Raw genomic sequence first — 21,645 nt, 5'->3', positions numbered from 1 at the left:
TTATGCCTTCATTTATACTTTATGATGAGTAAATATTGTTATTAAAACGAAAAATTGCGCGTTGTCTGAGCGATAAACCAAGGTCCTTTCCCCTCCTCATCCTCCTACTCCGCGGAAAAGCCCACCCCCTGACCTTCGTCTGTGACGTGAACAAGGCTATAAGTCAGCATTTGGTTTATTGGTTTTGTCTCTTTCAGGCAAATTAAGTTTGGGGGCGAAAGAGGGCTTTTCTTGCCGGCTTTAAATTAATGTCTTCGCCGTATCAGGTGCATAATGTATCAGGTGGATGGCGGGGCTAATGGGGCGTATTTTCGGTTTAGTTACGAGATTTATACCGATTAGTGGTGTAATCGGCAGGTGGGCTAAACCATATGGTTAACGATGCTAAGCTTGAGAATTTAGAAATAATTACAGACGTTGCAAGGGATTTACCGCCCTGTGAATAGGGTTGGTAATTTATAGCTTAAAGATACGTCAAGAAAGGTTTAGTTTTAAAGTCAATTTAATTACAAAAAACCCATTGCGAAAGATGGAAGTTAGTTTCAACCATTGTCCCGATAAAATCATAAAACTATTAGTTTGAAACAATTAAAATGTTCGGTACATAACTCTTAATGGTTTAGTTTTTGTGGTTATGATAAATGCGAGCAGATAAACTTAATGGGGTTTGATCAAAATAAATGGTTATGAACAAACCCAAAATAAATATGGCAAAAATAAATAGAAATAATGAAAAATTAATCCAGTGAGCAAAGTTTTATTTGCATTATTTAATGGACTGTTAGAAAACTTTTTAGCGCGCAGAAATAATTTAAGCGCGCCGCAAAGTTTGGCAAACTGTTCGTAATCGGAACCCCCGCTCGACAGCAATTATAGCTCCACTTAATCAGCCCGTTTAATTATTCCTGGAAGGCCCCCCACTTGCCCCCTCCCCCTGGCAATCCTAGCCACAATCGTTAACACTTTCAATTTGTTGCACTTTCGGTCCTGATCCGCACTTCAATTTCTTCGCCCGCTGGGTTTTCGGTTTGTTTCGATGTTCGCCATTTGCCGCTCGCCTTTTGCATTACCATAAATGCATGCAGTGCTCCTGGCTCTTTCTGCTTCTTCCTCTTGGAGCCACCCCCCTCCCCCCGAGCAATTAACAATTAGTAGGAACTGTATTCCACCCAACTCCTTGCCCTCGCATAAGCCCCAATTCAATTAACTTGCCCACTTAAGCCAAAAAACGAAGGACGAGGGAAAAGCTTTATTTTCGTTGTTCTGGCCAGGGAGTCTACATGGGTAAAATTAAATTATTTTACTTAAATAAGTTAGTTGTTCACAAAAACTAACTTAAATTATATATCAGGGTAATTATTTAATTTGGAAAAGATTCATTTAAGCGTAAGCAAATAAGTAAGAAGTTAGTGAGTAAAAAGTATGAATAACATACTCCATTCTATGGTCTAGATGTATTTTTTTCAGTGTGAGAGTCCGGTTATTGCCGAGAGTTCGCCAATTTCGTTCTGGTCTTTTGTTTTAGAACCCTCCCACTCCGCATTCTTCCCCCTCCCCCTCTCCACCACCGCCACCCAGCAGAGTGATTCTTCTTCTTCTGCCCGCTACAATGGCATTGACATTAAGAAATGCTAACCCGCAATTTGCAATTTGCCAGCGAGTGAGTAGGAAAAAAAATGCAAAAATTAAATATTACTGTGCGGTGGCAAAGAGAGCGGAGAATCCCAGAGTGGAAAAGAAGAAACAATAATAATAACAAGCCAAAGCGAAACAAAAAACGAGCAAAAGGCGAAGAAAGCGAAATCAGCGTGTGGCGCATGAAGCTCATTAAAACACGAAATGGAAGACGAATGACCAACGCCAAACGAAAAGGGGAGAAGTGGCCAAAGGGCGGAAGGGGGTAAAAAGTGGGTGGCTAGAAAGGAGCGCAAAAGTAATACACTCAGCCAAAAACAAACATAGAATGCATATTATCAAAAGTAAGCTGGCAAACCAAGTGAAATTTTGTATTTGTGTTTTTATTTACGAAGAAAAAAAAAAGAATAATGTAGAGAAATCTTACTTGCACAAATATATTATTTCAAGAATAATAATAAAATTATAGGAATATATTTAAATTGATTTCACAAATATATTATTTTATTAATAATAATAAAATTATTGGAATATATTTTAACTCATTGTGAAAATTTGGCTCAATTAAAAATAAACAGTTTCCTAATATTTTTGGAAAAATACGTTTTTTCTAAGTATACTTAAATTAACCAAAGAGAACTGCTGGAACGAAAACAAATGAAATCAAATTTAAAGCGTGCGTAATTAATTTCCTTCCCCCCACAGACTTGACTCCACAGATTGGGGGCGTTGGCCAAGGCGCGGGGGCGTGGTCATTGTGGAGCTGTAGCTAAACCGTTGTTCGCTTGTTTCCTTTCTCTTTGGCTTTTGTTTGCTTTGGTTTAACCCGTTGTTTTGTTAAAATATTTAAGCAGCGCAAGAGATTTACAGGATTTCCGAGCGCAGCACTTAGTACAAATAAGAAACATTAGCCATGGGAATGGCGAAATTTACACTAATTGTTATTAATTAATTTTCGAGATATTTTTGCAATTACGTTCTGAACAAAGTAATTCTGTAAGTAGAGAATGCATGTAAGTTACTTTTTGCTATATGGATAAAACAAAAACACATTTGCAATGCACGTTAATACTGGTATTAGGTGTTTAGCAATCTCTTTAAGTATCTGCCTCTTTGAAACCCCTGTTAACCGCGAAATTAACCCCACTTTTGGTAATAAATCTTTGCTTGCCCTCGGATAAATAATTGTTGCTTCTTACAGACAAAAATACCTTGTCGTCCCGCGTTTCAATCGAGCGTATTTAAGACCACGACTTTTGCCTTTTGGCGGCACTTAAATTTCAATACGCTGTTGTTCTTGACTTTTACGGCTTTGGTTTGTATCGCTGGATTCTGCGGACGTTGCCAGTTGGCCATTTTGCCATTTCTGTGTAGCCAATGCTAAATCCAAAGCCGAAGCCGAAGCCGTTGCCTTTTTGCCTGAATAATTAATTTTATTTATGCCGCGACAAACGATGCTGCTGCGCTTTTTTACTCGATTTTTTCCCTTGTACGAGTACTCCGCTAAGCCGCAGTGATCATAAATTGTTGAGCACATGCAAAGCCAAGTGGGCGGGGCAGTGAGGTAAGCGAGAAAGGCGGCACAATTAGTTGGCAACACGAATGGCCCAAAACAAAAGTGAAAAGACAAAATGAGGCTATGTTCACTGATAACCGAAGCAGAAAATAATTTATTTCCCTTTCAGAGACAACGAATCAAATGCACAGTGCAGGCCACAAAACTAGAACTAAGAAAACTAAATTAGTTGAAATAGTGGTTTTATAAAGTTCTAACTCATAAATATGTTAAGGTTAAAAAAGAAACAATATTAATAAAATAGAAATAACAACGCTGCATTTTAGTTTTGTAACAGTAGAACACTTATTATGCGATACTAAATGCTTAACCACAATTGTTTAGTCACACGCATACCAATACCAATGGCGACTTACGTGCTGCGCCATTTTGTCCAAGAGAAGATTTATAAGGCCGCAGCCACTGAGGATACTTCAAGGACAAAACATGAAAAAACGCCCCGGGACAACAAGAAAATTTAAACAGACTTAACTCAGACGCAGACCAATAAAACTTGTACAGGAGAGCCAGAAAAGAGGAAAAACAGCAGCAGGAAAACAAATGACAGTCGGAAAATCCGGGGAAAAGGGCCTGCAGTGTTTTCGTATCTCTGTATGTGTGTCTGACCCAGTACAGGTGCTAAAGGACACACAGACAAGCGGACAGGCAGTCGGACAGACAGAGGTTCAACAATTTGCACCTGTCACAGTTTGAGCGCCACTGAACCGCAGCCAGATCAAATGTTTGCTCAGCTGTTGAGTTCCGGGGCTCCACCACCTGCCACTCCCACTTCCCACAAAGGTGTCGCATCGGATTTGGGTCAGTGGGATATATACCAGACTATGTATATAGACTGGGGCGTCTTTTGGTCATTGTTTTCTTGCCTCTCGAAAAGGTTCCCGGCCGTCAGTCGTTCGCTCCGCTGATTTGTATGCTTAGACCTTGGGGTTCGGGCGGGAACATTAATCACAATAACCTTAATTAATCATCCTTTTTGATTTATTTTTCTTTTTTTTTTGGTTTTTGCTGGCAACCCTTTGTGGCTGAAGAATATTCAGGCGTAAAATACAAATTAAACACATTCAAGTGAAGCCGTTTTGGCCAGGGAAAACTTTTCAATTTCCCATAAGGTTTGCCTTAATTGTTCTTTTTAATGAACAACTGGAACTTGATGGTTCTATATAAATTAAATATTCTACTTTGCTAACATAATTTGTAAATTATACATAAGATGGCCCTTTTGTGTGTCTGTGATTGTAATACTTTGCGATTGTTTACCAAAACTTTTGCAAGTTAATTCTTTTACTTTCTGGCTAAAACAAAAATTGATTCCCCCAGTTCAGCGGCAACTTTTACGTGATTTAAGCTCAATTTATTGACAGCTAGCGAGCAATTTTAACTGCCATCCACATATGTCACTCCAGACCCGCCCCCCCTTTTCCCATCATCATCATCCAAATTCAGACAGACTAACGACGCCTGCTGCCATTTGCTGGTGTTTTTGCAGTTGTTGTGCCTGTCAAACCGTAAATGGCGTCACTTTGACAGCCACCTAAATACATACATACACATATGTATCTTACGGATACATAACGCCCTTTCACCCACTGTCCATCACCGATGTCGTCGGCATCTACATATATGTTTATGGATTCCCATTTCTTTTAGTTAACATATTTTATGAGCGTTTTATGACAAAATTAATTTTTGTTTTCCTTTCCTTACTCACGCCACTCCCCTCGTCACGCCCCCTTTTGATGAACATTGATTTGTGGAGCAAAGATCGCATGCGAATATTAATAATAAATAAATCTGAATTGACAGCGCCAGTTTCACACTTTAAAAAGGCTTTAATTTTGCTAATTTATTAATCACATTAAGTATGCTAAAAATGTTATTGCTAAAAAAAAACCAGGCAAAATGTTTTTTAGATTTTCCTTGAATGATAACATTTGATGAAACCATAATTCCTTCGAGAATAAAGCCATTAGTTTCGACAGTATAAACAAGCATTAATTAAATTTGTTTACCAGCAAATTAAAAATCATTTTTACGCCAAGAATTCGCTGGTGAATTTTTGTTTTTTAATTATTTGTTGGTCTGCTGTGTTTGTGCAGGCGACATTAGTCGAAAATTTCCAGCGAAGTTATTTAATTATTATTTCGATTGCTTTTTTTTTTCAACATGGCCTTTGATTGAATGCGTTTCGTCGCTTTGTTGTGCATTCCGCGTTTTTATTGGATTTTTTGTACGTTTTATTTTGAAATAATAATAATAAAAAAAGTGAATATTTTTCGTTGGAATTTCACCAAGTATTCCATTGGTTCACTGGAGATTTTGCAAGCCTTTGGCAAACATCTTGGCACTTTTGGCTGCCATGCAAAAATTGTTTAAACATTTTTTTGCTTTGATTTCTTTGCTTACTTCTGCACTTCATTGTGTTAATTATATGCTGCCTGTTTATAACAATTTTTTCCAGCTCTTTTCGTGACTTTTTGTTTGGTTTTGTTTAGGTCTTTACTCTTTCTTCATTTGCGTTCGTTGAACTCATTGGATTTTTGTTGAGATTTTGGAGATTTTGTCTTATTTTTTTTTTTTTTTTTGTCTTTTGCACGCGTCGCGTTCGTCTTTGAAATTTTCGAGGGCCCGACATAAGAAAATATGCCAAAGTTGAGCGCTCTGAAAAAATATTTTTGTTTTTATTGTGGCCGAAAATGTGAAAGTTGTCGACGATTTTGGGTTTTATCCGCTTGCTTTCTTGTGAAGATCTGAAGATCGGCGCATAAATTGGCTGGGAAATGGACTGAAACGAATGTAAGTGGTGAACTCATGACCTTAACAAGGTGGGAAATATAACTGAGGTTTTTTGTTTCAAATGGGTATAAAATGTAGCTATAAAATTTATATTGCTTTTCCACCATAAGTGACAATTTTGACACGTTTTAAATTGCCCATATTTAATTTAAATTTAAACAACATTCGCACTGCTATTTAATTTTCGATTAAAGATACTCGTTTCGTTCGCAATTTTAATCTGATACTTGGCACACTCGACTTCTCGTTTTGATTTAATTCCGTTTGCCTTGACTTGATCCCATTTTTGTATTTTGCTGGAAACTCTTGCCATTTATTTGCGCTCCTCTGCTTTGCGGAATTATTTTCAATTGAATTGTTTATTTATTCTTTATCTTTTTTATGAAATTGTTTCTGCTTATCTCTGCATCGTTTCTTTCTCCGGCTGCTATTTTTTTTATTTATTCTTTTTTTTTTTCTCTCTCTCCAATTTCATTCACTGTTCGCCTTTGCCAAGGCAATTTTCCAAAGCGTGCATTTTTATTTTTGTGCGCAAAGTTATGCGCGTTGTAATTGCAAAAGTGACAATATCCGCTTCGTGCTTAGCTGCAGATAAAAAAATATATATATATAAAAGAAAATTTGCAAAAAATAGCAACAAAAGCGGCACGAAAAGTATGCCACAAAACGGATGCAATAAACACGCAGCCCAAAAGCCCGGACCAAGTCATGAATGGCAAAGTGAAAATGGCAGTGCCAAAGCCGAAGCAAAATGCGCAGAAATTAGCAAAACGGAAAACGAGAAAATTCCAAAAGCGGCAATGGCGTAGAGATTTTCGCGAAGAGCGAGAATGAGATTTTTCCAACAGCGAAAAGATTTTAATAAGACGCAAGAATGTATTAGCCAGCAGATATATGTTTATACATATTCGCGCATAATTAGATGCTTAACGGGTCACACAGATACAGATACAATTTTATAAATTGCACTCGCCATGTTTATGGATATTTTTTCTGCCAATTGTTTTCTCTAAAATATTCAAAGTCACGTTGTCTTTGCCAAATGATCTCGTCTGCACTTTTCCCACGAACACATTACCATCTGAATGTCAGTTCACAAAGTCCCACACACGACGTCTTCTGGAGGCCATAAAAAGCGTTCAAGATTTTGGCCATAATCAACTCTTGCTGATGGATATTTTCGCAATTGACCTTGGGCTTGGTTAAAGTGGTTTTTGTTTCGGGGATTTGCAAACTTGGGACTTCTTTACTGTACTATAAATCTATCTCAATAAGCACCCGGTTAATGGTTTCATTCGACGATTGTTTCTTGGGAAATCTTTTCATGCATGCTTAAAATATTTAAATTTGAGCAGTCAACTGTTATGTAGGATTTTCTAATTTATTTATTCATTTAAACTCAAAGATATACCATGAAGTAATTTGGCCAGCCGCTTAATTCCAAGCCAGGAAATTGTGTTTTTTGCCTTATAATGAATATCTGTGTCGCCTTAGATATTTGTAATTCCCTCTGTGAACTTCATCAAAAGCCCATAACTATTTGCTTGAATTTAATGCAAGTGTGAGATAACTGCGCATTCTGAGATGCAATAACAAGTTGAGCTTTCAAATTTCGCCAGCACTTCCAACAAAAGAATTCCTTTTATCTGCTCAACTTTTCCTATAAAACGCACCGTCTGATCTCATTCAGCGATTTCCCACACCCCAGAAACTAACTATCCAACTATCGTGGTACGCAGTTACAGTTTTTAGCAAGTATATCAACGTTTTATTCTTTTTTACTATTTTCCTGGGTGAAATGTGGAGCGGAGTGCATTACTCAGCTGGTCTTTTGTTTTGCATTTAGTCGAGTGGCGTTGTGGGCGTAATCTCGAGGCATTGTCACTCAATGCCTCACTTAACGGCACTTAACGGCCAAATGCTCACTAAACACGAGCATAACGAAATTTGAACTGCATCCGTGAGATACGCGCTCGACAAAAGATATGTGTGTACATACACACATGTAGATATAGATACGCGACACAGATACATTCGCAGATGCACTGCTCGCAAGTGGCTGCCGTCAATTATAACATTTGTGACAGTTGAAACTTTCAAATTAACCCACACACACACACGGCATATTTGCGAGTTCGCTTATCGCAGAGCCAGCAGCATGCAAAAATTACGTATACGCAAACGTTCACCGAAAACTAAAACTTTGCCTTCCTTTTGCAACAGCCAAAAAACTGAGTTAGTAATTTAAAGTTGAAAAGTTTTAAATACCCTTACAAAAATGTTTGAATTACGAGTTGCTTTTATAAAATCTCTTTATAAATCTATGTAATTGAAGCAGGATGCCCTTTAATCAAGGAGTAACTGATTACAAAACTGCGACTAGTGTCCAATTCAGAAGAGTGCTTTAATCATCTGCTCCGGCGATCGGATTTGTGTTCAACAAAGTAGTAGCCTGCCCAAAAAGCGTAACAAACTGAGTACGAAATACTGTCCCCTCTTTGCATCAGCCAAATGTACTGCCAACTGAAATAAAAAAGCGGCCAAGAAGAAGTTGAAAAACCCGCCATGGCCATTGGAGGAGGCATTAGACGACTTCGAGTGGCAGCCAAGCGGCAACGAGTGACCCAAATACTTCAGCTTTGGCTTCGGCTTCTACTTGCTTCTACTCGCTTCCACTTCACAGATATACAGAAACCGAAACAGATACAGATGCAGGCTGTGGCTTGAGATTCAGATACAAAGAACGGCTTGAGAGATACCAGATACAAGTGCAGTCAGGTTGGGCTACTACCAAACTGCAAAGCTGCAAGCTGAAACTTCAGCTAACGGTAAATGGAAAAACTGCGTCGGCTGCCAATGCAGTTAACCGCATTTCGCAGGCGTGTATCTAATAGATACATTTCGCATGCCGTGACTGCCACGCCCTCCTGCGCCCTCTTGCCCCTCACCGCACTTCACTTTGCTTTTCGCATGCAGGCACGCACACATGACATTCTTTTCGCTTCGCCAACGAAATTTCACAAATTTTCAGAGCTGCAAAAATTGCAGTTATTTCTTTTTCGATTTTTTAAGCCGCCTTTATTCACCAACTGCATTTGACACTTTTATGGTTTTTGTTTTGCTCTTTTTTTCCGCCTGCCAGCAGCATTAAAACTATTTTTTAATTATTTCATTAGCAGGGCGCGGTACACCAAGCCAAACCAAACAAAATCAGAAAAAAAAGCAAGAAAGTGGAATGGAAGGAAAAGTCTGCTTCAGACATGTTGACATAAATTTTAGTCGGCAGCCACTTTAGCAGGTCTTTGAACTTGAATTTAATTATGAAACTTAAGTTGGTCAGCAAAATATAAACACTGTCAAAAGTAAAAGTTGATCAGGCGGCAGGTGACTCACAGGCCAAAGATGAGAACGACTCATTCATTCAACAGACGTTTATTAGAATAGGTGAAAGATACAGATACGACGGCTTATATAAATTAGTGCGGCTATAGCAAAACACAATAAAGATAATAATATGGAAAAGAGCTGCAGTTTCCGGTTTGGAAGCTGTTTGTTAATTTTCAGGGAAAAATGCTGGCAAAGTAAAATATAGATTTTTGAATTCCTTTCAATAAAAAGAATTTCAAGCATTTCAAATATTTGGCTATATTATGTGACTCATTAAATGGAAATAATTTCTGAAAATTATGGCAACTTCTTTTGATTAGATCAGAAGATTTCTTTCCCAGAAACTGTGAAATTTCGATTAGTGCGAAAAACCGGACATGCCAAACTAAAAATAAGTTAGGGTTTGCCCAAGAAATTGGGAGCTTCGATTGGATGAATCATCGGATTTGATTTACGATGGCTTATGAATGCGATCCACTGAGTTAGATCGTTCTCTGTGGCTCTACGGAGAATTATTTGAAGAACAGTCTCCATGGGCAGTCTATGCATTGTCGTCACATGTTTGGAGATAAGGTGCACCCCCCCTCCATTTCTCGTCTCTCCAATCCGAGTATTTATGAATGAACAAGGGAGAAATATCAGAATGAGCAGGGGAAAGCAAACGAAAGCGGAGTAAACATTGAAACGAACGCAAATTGAGGATGTGAGTCACTCGTCGAGGGGCAGCAGCATTTAAGTGAATTACATTTGGCGCATCTGTCGCTTGGCTTTTAATTTGCATCTTGTAGATACAGTACTTGGCTGCACATGCCGTTAAAGATACAAATACGCAGTGACAAACAAACTGGTAGAAAAACAAATACACGATTGTCAATTTGTCGTTTCCCTGCACATTTCTTCATGTTGTTTGACTTTTATTGATAAGAAATTAGTTGGACAAACTAAATGCCACGGGGGGAAACTTATCCGCTTAGAGTGGCCTTCGGCCAGGAATTGCCCAGGAAAATTCGGTTCATCGATTTGCATAAATCACAATCAGGTATGTAAGCTCATTTAATATGCATAATTATTAAAATGCTGTTTGTCCAAGTAAGTAATCAGATGCAGTTGCTTAAAGCGATATAAAGAGAATTTAATCAAGTTGTCAAATTTAATTGGCAAATTCAGGAAATATTTTACAGAAAACCATTAATAGTAAGAAAATCAACCAGCTTTAAATGGCTAAGGGCAGTAAAATGAGCTTAAATAGCACTGAATAAATAACATGGGAAAAGTGTCAAGAAAATTATTCGTTTGATAACAATGCCTTCTGTGGCTTTGCTCACCGAGTTTGCTTGGTTTCGACCAAAGTTGCAAGCCAAGGTAAAATGAAAATTTCATAATTAGCCGTAATTGCTGCCTAGTTGTGCAAACAGAACACAAGTCGCAGGTGAAAGTGGGCGTAAAAAGTGCGGGTGAATGCAGAAATGTGAAGGGGCTTTCTCCCCCTCTTTTTTGCATTGCTTTTGTTTGAGCTCATGCAGCGGCATTTTGTGACTCATCAAAGGCAAATTGAAAAAGAGTGCCAGACAAATACCTAAATGAGCAGGAGGAAAGCGAACAGCCCGCGAAGGAGTATGGAAAACCTCAAGTGACCGCCAATCCAGTCACTCGCTTTTCCACGGTTTTCCCACCCCACGGTTTGGGCGCAAAAAAAAAAAAAAAAAACAAAACCTGATGTTAATGTGGAAAAGTGAATGGCAACCTGGGCCAACCATTGGATAATTTGTGGCAAGTGCTGCACTGCCACTCCCATTTCTACGCCCCAAGTAAGTGAGTCGAATACCCACACCCAATAAAAATGCCAAAGAGCTTGGTTGCCCTCCCTTCGACAGTGCAAAAACCAACAAATAACAGAAATCAGACTAACAAACAAAAAAAAAAAAAAATATAAACAAGTATCAATTGAAATTTTCTGGGAAAAAACTGCAAAACAAAGTGAAAGATATATCGCATAACGATTCGCTGAATTTCAGTTGGGCTTTTAATCAGATTTTCAGGGTTCGCTGACACGAATCAGCGATGCAGGAAATATTAAACAAAAAGTATACACAAAACTAAAGATTGGCATCGAAATTTATAGCCTTGTGATTCAAACATTGAAAGTCAATTAAAAGTATCTTTTAAATAGGGTTTCATTTGTTTATATATGTACATATGCAGAAGTTCTTTGTGAACTGGTTTGTATAGTATAGTATAGTTTCTCGTAAGTCTTAAGATATTCATAGAGCATTCAAGTTGTCAGTCTATTCAACATCTCAACTAAATCGAACTGTCTCCCTCGCCTGTTTTCTCTATTTATCCATCTTGCTTTTGGGTGCGGCGTGTGCCGGCTTTTAATTGAATTGAATTGAGTGTGGCCAGAAGACATGTGAGTCTGGGATTCCGCTTCATTTGAGCACTCCAGATACAGCTCCATTTTGGTGGGGGACACCCAGAGAACTGTGACAGACCGACAATCCCTGAGCTCTGCACTTTGCATGCGACTTGCGCCTGGGGGCGTTGTGCAAATGGTTAGGGCGTGGACCTGCCAAAGTTGTTGACGTCGTCTGGGATCTTGGCTTTTTCGGTTTTGCGAGTTGGGGAATATTTTATTTTAAGGCGGCAACAAGTGCCAACTACTCGCAAGACATTTGTCAGCTCAAAGTTTGCTGAATTTAATTGCATAAAATCTTTAATGTAAAAGCAAAGGAAATGGTTTGCATATTACAGTAGCAGGAATCCCTAGTTCTTACTGCTTTGCAATGGCTGAATAAAATTTTTTATATAGCGAACACTTTAAATATTTTGTTAACTTAAGTGTGTGTGTGCTATTTTTCTCCGTGCATGCAAATTTATTTGTCATATTCCTTTGCACTCATTCCACTCAATTTTATTGTATCAAATTATTTCACTGAAGTGACATCATCATCGGCAGCATCTTCAACTTGGAGAAGCAAGCGTCTTCACCCTGACCTCGTAAAACTTTTGCCGCATTTTCGCACGTGGCCATAAAAAGGCCAAAGGGGGGGAAAAGGATGTGGGCGGGCAGTGTGGAGTGGGCGTGGCCACTGCAGGATATGGCTATGCTTGCCAAGACCCCAGAGAGATGGACTTTCCGTTGGGCGCGAGGGAGAAGTGCTCGCAAGGATTGCATAACAGCCGACGGCAAAAAAAAGAAAAGTCGGAGACGAGGAAATAAAACTGAAACTTTTACGTCTGACCTTGTTGAGCGGTCAGCTGCACACAAATAAACTCCTTTCGGTACCTAATTGAATTTGAAATGGAATTTGTCACTTGCACTTACACTTCAGGCCGAAACAGTGCGTATACGTAATCATCTTTGATTGTGGCTTACCTGCAATCGAAACAAAAGGGTAGATCAAAAGTTAGTATTTGTATAAGAGTATTTACCATTTAAATAAATGCTATATATTTGGCCAAAGTGATTACACTATACAATTGTTTACACGGTTTAAAGTGCTTAAAGTGCGGCTGAAAACCAATTATTAATTCATAGACATAACTTTGCACCATATGCATATGGTTTCAATATTTTTAATTGTAAATGTATAATAATACTCATTATGGCATCACGTCCTTGTGGTCCATGTTTTACACAACATACAATCAGAGGCGCAAAAAGCCGCAAATATAATTGCAAACAAAAAAAAGGGAATTTTTCAGTCTGCGTATGAAATACTCTTTCACAGAGAATTCAAGAAAAATATATTTTGTCTTAAAAAAAGTTAAGCAGCTTAAAAATTCGGTAAGGAATTGTAGCTCACAGAAAATAGATATTTTTCAAAAAAAGTAACAAATTACGTAATTTCACAGTTGGTTAACAAACTTTTCATTTCTCTGAAATGCAATTATGTCAACACCGTAAATCACAAAAACCAACATTTAAGTCTTGAATATTTAAAACGCACCAAATAAATTCACAGTTGGCAAAAAAGAGTTGTTTTCGTTTATACTTTAGTATTAATTCTATTTGTTTTTTTTTTTATATTTAACAAAAGGAGTTTCATATCATTATAGCATTTAATATTTAATATTTAACAAAAGTATGTCCATATAATTAAAACGAATCATGTTCAAAATATTATTCAAATACATATGTGTAAATTGAGAATTTATTTAAATGGTAGTTATTTCCATTTTCTAAAACTCTCGGTATTCGCGGTAAATGTGTGTGTTTTTGGCGTGACTACGCTTCTGAAAAATTAAATTATACAAATTATATTTTTGGAAATTGGTCTGGTCATTTCGATTTTCGGCTAATGAGTCTGGGGGTGGGCTGGCAAATTAATTGCATAATTTAGTTTCCCGGCGTTTGTGCTGCATGTTCCGCATGTGTGGCAAAAAAAAATTTCCCAAATTTCGGTTGAAATCGTATGTAGATTGAGAATATTCGGGTTGGCCTAGAAATCCATGATTATATTGAGAAACAGCCAAAACGTTTTGTTCTCGGCCTTTCAAGCGACACAATTTGATAGGAAAACACATTTGTTATATTTTCGAGATCCCTCCAGACAACATGTGGATTTAATGCCATGTCGTCGGCTGTACTGACATATATCAGTGTGTATGCATTATTATGATGAGGCTCGACACATTTTGTGGTTTATGAGGCAGCTTGGTGTGGCTGAGTTTTTGTGTCTTTATTTGTACTCTTTTTACTGTTTTTGGTGCCAGACTTTTTTTGTTATTTTTTTATGACTACACATATCAGTGTTTAAGCCATAAATATTACAATATTTGACAATAAATCCGTTGCCATTCCGGTTTATCTGGTCCTTTATTAATTTATATTTTTATGAAAGCCAGCACTTAGGGTAATAACAAAAAACGCTTGATTCCAAACTAATTTAAATACTGTTAAATAGTTCCTTAATCATAAGGTCAAAAGGAATTCTACATATGACATTTTTAAAATACAATTTTATTAAAGAAGACAGAAAAAGAAAAATATGCCAGCTTATCAAAAAGCCAATGTAAGCGTGTTGAAGACCTGTGCCCCAAAGTCCCATGAAAATATTATCATTTTGTAAAAACTTTTTCCACTCAGGAGCTGGCGGCTATAATAAAAGAACACTTGGATATTTATCTGGAAACAAATTGGTTCACTTAACAAGCCCGGCCAGTTGACCTTTTAACCCTTTCCACAGCACCACAATTGACCCCCCCAGCAGAGAGCATTAACCACTAAAATCCCCTTTCGACCACAAAATTCACCCAAATGACCAGCAAACAAAGGAGCGAGTAAAAGGCCAGCGGGAAAAAAAGTGTAACCGAAACTGTTGGCAATTTATTTGGTCCAGACTCTCGGCCATTCGAATGGCATCCAATCGAACGGAATTGAGGCCCATTTTTTTGGGGGGAGGGGAGTGGGGGGTGGCAACGACAATTATAACAATCATAACGTGCCCCAAACAAGAAAAAATAAAAGGACAACGAAATTTTTATGGCAAACACAGCGAGCGATATCGAAATCAATATAAATCTGCCGGCACCAAAGATACGACACGGTTGGGGATTCAGATACATATATGTAGAATGTGCAGGTCAGTTTATTATCAGAATGGGGAAGTAGGTTACGGTTATAATCAAACATCAAGCTGCGAAATCTTAAAGATTCTGAAAAGTGTGGGAATCATACCTTTGTTTATATAATTGCAAATAACAAATAGTATCCAAGAAACAACCTTTTAAAGCCAACCTTAAATATCACAACCACACTAAGTTCGCAGTTATGAAACGCAGAGTTCATTTTTCAGCAAATAAAATATTTTTAATAAATAAAGCGCTCAAAAAAGTAAAAAAAAAAGATGGAAGCAACAAAAACCCACAATAAAACAGTCGAAACAAAAAGCAAAAGGACCAAAATCAAGAGTTACAAAAAGTTAGGATCCGAAGAGGAGGGCAGATAAAACGGCAGCAAGGGAAGGGTAGGGAGTCACATGAATGGCACTTAACTTGCCCAGAGATGGAAATGGCATAAGAATGGAAAAACGGGTGGGAAAAGCGGGCGGGAAATGGTGGGAAATGGCGGGGAAGCTGTTCGGAGAGGGTTGGAGTGCGCCTTGAGGCCAGAGAACCAGACTGAGGGATAGACAGAGATGAAAACGTTACAGTTACAATTTTAATGCGCATTGCATGTGTGTCCCATGGCCCTGCCCCCCATTTTCCAACCATTTCAGCCGCCCCTTTGCCCCCTCCCCCATTTCGCCCCGCCAATTGTAAGTTTCCCTTGTTTGATGCCAATTTTTTGCATTTGCTTCACTGCCCTCCTCCTCCCATTTGCTGGCTTTTTTCGGGTGCTGTCCTAGGCGGTGTCGGTGCCCCGCCTCCCCAACCTCCCAATTTTCCACCATTTCCCGCCCAGCTTTCCTTTTAGCCGCATTTGCCGGTTGTTGAACCCATTTTCTAGAAGCTTTTGCCGTCCATAAGTGGCCCTGGCCAACAGCAACAACAACTACAACAGCCGCTGAACTGCAACAAAAGCAATACAAATCAAATGAAAGCTGCGCTGCTGCATCTGCCTCTGCGATTTTTTCATTAGGGCAAAAGAAAAATGCGGCGATATAAATAAAAATGTGTACACAAAGGGCACAATAAAGTACGGAAAAAATTTCGTAATACAATTAATTCCGGCTTTATATGTGGCTGGTTAAAGATGCTTTTATTAGATTAGATTTATCGGCGAATCACTTATTTTTAATCAGCTATTTGTAAGTATTCAAAATAAACTAAAGCAGCAACTTTTCTTGTGAAATTCCACAACTATATATATTTCTTCTTATCAGATCACATCACTTATTAAATATTATTTTCTCTGGTCTTCCAGTTTTTGTGCTGACAGTCGATACTTGTTCGATGTGTACATCTTAATTTATATATCCGTTGACATGCAGACGACCTTAGACCTTCCTTTAAAGTGGCTAACCCACCACCTCTGCCACCCACCGAGCCGTCAGTCCAGGAAAAATGACAGCGGCAACTCATTAAAAAGCAATTAAAAGACTTTTTTGTTGTGCGGAACACAGGCGTCTGCGAAGACACTCAATAGCCGCTGGCCATTCGCAAGGTCAACACGCACAGAGTATGTAAATGAAAATAAATGTAAATTTGTAAATATATATATATGTATATATGTGTGGGAATCTGTGTATATAGCCGATGTATTGTCTGGCGTGTGTCTGGCTCGGGAGCTTCCAGGCCTGTGGCAAACAAAAACATATTACGCATACGCCACCGAAGGACACGCAAGGCAAACAAACAAGAAGAAGGCGGCCGCAAAAACAAGGACAAGGTGGATGTATGGACGGGGCGGGAGTTGGGAGCCAAGGGCTAGATTCTCGACCAGATACGCAGGATATATAGATGCGAAAAATATATAGAGTAGGAGATATCAAATGAGCTAAACGAGAAGTTTAGGATACTGAACTACGCATAAAACATTTTGTAAAAATTCTGAACTATTAAAGAACAGCATTAAAGTTAAAAAACATATTTAAACACTTACAATTTTAATTAGCTTTCCTAAGCATTCTACTCCGTAGCTTCATATATCTGAGCTGGCTTTGGAGTACTACCAACTTACAAATTACAACCATCCACCGCAACTATGATGATAAATAAACCGTACACCCCTTTTGCTGAAAATCCCAGCTCACTCACAAAAAATGGCTCATTGTCATAAGGCAAAAAAGATGCCACGACTTTTAAATTCGCCGCCTATTTGTTATTTTTTTTTTTGTTTGAGGCCAACGAAACGTAGACCGAAATGGCCAAAACGTGTTGACAGTTTTCCCGGCTGCGGCTGCGGCTGCTCCAGCTTCTTTTACATCTTCATCTACATTTTCACCCCCAAAGCTCGCCTTAAGCATGTCCTTGAGCTGAACAATTTATTGCCGCTTTAAGTTATTTTGTCATCCTGCATTATTTCGTTTAGTTTTCCTCGCGTTTTGTTCTGCGTTGATTTTTTCACAGCTCGCTTGCCGTCTTTTTCCATTTTGTTGTGGGTTTTCCATGCCACACCCTGATTTCAATACGAAATTGCGCAATGTATTAAGAAAGCATTTTCGAGCAATTTAAAGGCAATTTTCCCACTCTCTCCAGGCAAAGAAAAAAATTTATGCGAATTTGTTTATTCTCTTCACTGTGAATTCGATTCATGGGATTTGTTTAGCTATTGAGCTTTTTCAATAGCTGTTGCGAATAATAAACCACAAGAAAGTTTGTTTTATTACGACAGTTTTATTTCCGAAATAACGATAATTTACGATAGCGACAATGGTAAGGTTGGTCTTTTCCGAAACGCGAAGAAATTGCAACTGGCGGGCAGGCAGCCGAAATGCAGCGCCCAAGCTTAACGTAGGTGGCTAACAACAACAAACAAGGAATGAGCGCCGTACAGATAAATGCGTGCGAGAGCAGCGGTTTGCACTATGGGCATCGCAACTGCTACCACTGATTAATTTGACTTATAATATTAAAGAATGTGATTAGTCTACTGCACAGTTTTGGCGGCTGCATGACCCAACATCCTCCCCCCATTGGAAGCTTGGCTTCCAACAGAGTCCTCAAGGGGAAGCAGACACAGCTAGTTCACTGCCTTGGTAACCGTCTTCCTCCCCCCAATAGGCCAATATTGGGATCGACTTGCATCCAGAAGCGCTCGAGGTTCGGCATGAAGATCGCTTTCATGGTAATGCGAAATAATTGTTTTGTCAGGACAAACAGCTGTTGGCCAATCTCTTGCAGGCTCCGTAAGATAGGCGGGTCCATGCGCCCAGAATGACGATTCGCTAGGCTCAGACGGCAGGGATCCTCTGGATAAGATGTCAGCCGATTTAAAGGATTTAAAGCTGTTGGAACGTAACGCCAAGCCGTGACATCTGTCAGCTCCTGAATGGCAGCAACCCTATTTTCCACAAATATGTTTTCCTTGCTGGCTGAAGAAGGAACGCGTGAAGCTATTAAGGCGCTACCGCAAGGGCGCGCGCAGCCTCCAGACACAACCCAGCCCAGACGAGTTTTTTGAAGCAGGGGCAGTCCTGGCAACAACTTTATCTGACCCACGCACAGCAGCTCATAAAACAGGCTAGCTCCTATTAACATGTCAACACGCTGAGCTTTATGAAATTCCGGGTCGGCGAGCTGCAGGTTTTCTGGAATCTTCCAGTCCCCAATGTCCACATTAGCACTTGGCTGGCGATCCGTGATATTGGGAGCGATAACTGCTGTTATGCTCGTTGAGAAGTCCGAAGTGACAGACCGAACCGCAATTTCTACCGAGAATCCATCAGTCGCGAAATTGGAATGCCCGATTCCAGTGACGGAGCCGGACGACCTCGACCTCTTAAGTTGCAATTGATTTGCAAACCGAGAGGTGACCAAGTGCAGTTGAGAGCCAGAATCTAACAAGGCCCTGCAGGGAACGAACAGTCCCGATCGATTCTGCACTAGAACGGTTGCAGTGGCTAGCAGCACAAGGTCACTACCGAGATCCTGGGCAATTAGAGTAGACGAATTCGAAAGCGGGGCAGAAGGCTCAGTGTGGTAGCTTGAAGACACCGGAACACGTGGCTGCGAGGAAGGCCGACCATCCAGATGGAGCAGCGTATGATGCCTGATTCCACAGGTGCGGCAGCGGCTCGAGCTGCATTGCCGTAGCTGATGACCAGCCTTTAGGCAATTTAGGCATAGTGCTAGTCTCTTTGCCTCGCGCAGACGATCTACTGGCGCTAAGTCTCTAAATTGCTGGCAATGATATATGGCATGCTCTGCACTATGGCACAGCATGCAACCAAGAGAATTTTGGGTGGTAGCAACTAGCGTCGAACGATTTCTGTCCACCTGAACGCCTGGCGCATAGGTTGCCATGGCGCAATCCACGGCCTCCAAAGTCCTACATCGCTGTTCCAGGAATGCAGCCATCGATTCCCACGACGGAATAAGGTTGGCAATGTCCGGATCCTCCAAGCGCTCCTCCCACTTAGCTTGGCTCGCCGCATCCAGCTTTTGCAGCAGCACTTGAACTATGATGCAGCCAGCGATTTGCTCAGTGGTGCCCAAACCCTTCAACGCGCGAATGTGAGCGTTAAATTTGTCCGACAATTCCCGAAGCGATGCCACTGAACCATTCCGTACTACCCTTAAACCCATAATCTCGGTGATGTGCGCCTGAAAAACGAGACGCCGATTATCAAACCTTTTTTGAAGCAACTCTAAAGCCGCTTCGTAATTGCTGTTTGAAATCTCCAACGATCGGATAGTTTCCAGCGCTGAATCCCTCAAACATGACCGCAGATGTTGAAATTTCTCAATGTTGGAGAGGTCCGGATGGCTGCCGATTATGCTCGTGAACACGGAGTAAAAATCCGCCCAGTTTGCGTAGCCTCCGCCAAACGTTGGCAGCTGCACAGGCGGCAACGGCATCGGCCTCGGCCGCGGCTGCGTTTGAGGACCACTACACTGGTGGGGCACAACACCTTCCGCAAGCGTTGAGTGCGGCGCGAAGTGCACATTGCGTTTGGCTATTTCCGCGCGCACACTAGCCTTGAATTCAACGATGAATTCATCAAAGGACTCGCTCATTTCACTGCCAATTTCGTCGAAATCCAATTCCTCCAGTTCTGTATGCAGAACATTGAAGGCACCTTGCAGCTCATCAATCTGCTCCAGCCTCACCGTAAGAGTGGGTTCGTCGTATCCGCTAAGCGTCTCATTAGACAGCGATGTTTGTAGCCTCTGCAACCTGCTGAACAGCGCATTGGCTTTGCGCTTTAAAAAGGTCACCCTGTTTTTTTCACCTTCAGCGGGCATAGCAACAAGTCGCCTTTGATTCGGTTCAGCGGGAAGATGAGCACAAAATAGATGCCGAAAATGCAAGCGGGGTCAATGCACGCAACGATATATGTAGCAATGTATGTATATATGCAATGCTAGCTCGCTTACACAGCCACTATCACCGAAATCTCCACTCACTTGTCCAACCGATTGCGCTTTAATGTATTTATATTTATTTATAAGCGGGATAAGTGCATTAATTAATGCATGCAAATTAACAAAATCACGTCGGGGTCACCAAATGTTTAGCTATTGAGCTTTTTCAATAGCTGTTGCGAATAATAAACCACAAGAAAGTTTGTTTTATTACGACAGTTTTATTTCCGAAATAACGATAATTTACGATAGCGACAATGGTAAGGTTGGTCTTTTCCGAAACGCGAAGAAATTGCAACTGGCGGGCAGGCAGCCGAAATGCAGCGCCCAAGCTTAACGTAGGTGGCTAACAACAACAAACAAGGAATGAGCGCCGTACAGATAAATGCGTGCGAGAGCAGCGGTTTGCACTATGGGCATCGCAACTGCTACCACTGATTAATTTGACTTATAATATTAAAGAATGTGATTAGTCTACTGCACAGTTTTGGCGGCTGCATGACCCAACAGGATTGTTAAAGTTGAAGGGGGAGAATTTCTTTGTTGCTCGACGACAGTGATTATTTGGCCAATATTGCGGCTTACTGCGGATTACACGGACTCCAAATGCGAGGGCCAAAAGGTATATTAAAAGATATATCTTCGAACGCAACTTTTTTCTGGCCTATAAATTAAGCGTTAAATGCCTGACTTCATTGGCCCTTATGCATTGCAAATGTGACATTGTCGTAATGGCGATGACTTCTCCGAAATGTGCGAATTTAATTGGGTTGCCAAAGTTCTACTTAAAGTAAGTTAAGCTTTATTAAATCACAATTGGAATTGTGTGCACTTTATTGTTAGAGATTTGTTCATTGTTTGTTATACATTTGTTTGTCGATGCATGTGGCATTCAAAGTTCACGGTCATATTTACCGGTGGATATGCCAAAAAAATATTACCCGTAGTTGTGCACAAGTACACTGGAAGAAATTCCATACGAAAAATTGAAGAAAATAAAGATTGAGAATGATCATTGCTCATATTTTGTAAAGATTAATTTCAACATTTATTTATATATAATTTATGAATTAAATGCATAGTTGTTAAAAAACCTGTTTTGTTGCCAAATTAAATGAGTAATTTTTGCTTTCTGTGCATGTACTCCCCACAAACCAAATCAAAGCGAGTGAAATTCTCATTTGACACGCAAAAAATGCTGTTGTTATTGTTGCTCCACATTTTTGTATTTATTTTCTTCTTTTTTTTGCCCATTTTGTTTGTGTTTTCCATGTGGAGCGCAG

The 21,645-nt window shown here is 39.8% G+C and overlaps 1 protein-coding gene across 3 annotated transcripts in view; it reads right to left on the bottom strand.

Annotated features, from left to right (window-relative positions):
* The window catches only part of LOC6732532 (fibronectin type-III domain-containing protein 3A), a 121,588-nt gene that overhangs the window by 15,550 nt on the left and 84,393 nt on the right, over positions 1 to 21,645 (bottom strand). Inside the window, exon 4 of one of the 3 annotated variants that reach the window (XM_039298443.2) lies at positions 12,717 to 12,767. The exons of the other annotated variants lie outside the window; for them this stretch is intronic. Within the exon in view, the coding sequence (XP_039154377.1) occupies positions 12,717 to 12,767 (51 nt within the window). The remainder of the gene's footprint in view (positions 1 to 12,716; positions 12,768 to 21,645) is intronic. 3 annotated transcript variants of the gene reach the window in all.

This window comes from Drosophila simulans, chromosome 2L, assembly GCF_016746395.2.
Source record: "Drosophila simulans strain w501 chromosome 2L, Prin_Dsim_3.1, whole genome shotgun sequence".
Taxonomy (NCBI): Eukaryota; Metazoa; Arthropoda; class Insecta; order Diptera; family Drosophilidae; genus Drosophila; species Drosophila simulans.
The sequence above is the reverse complement of the archived record's forward strand: the minus strand, read 5'-3'. Positions and strand labels throughout refer to the sequence as shown.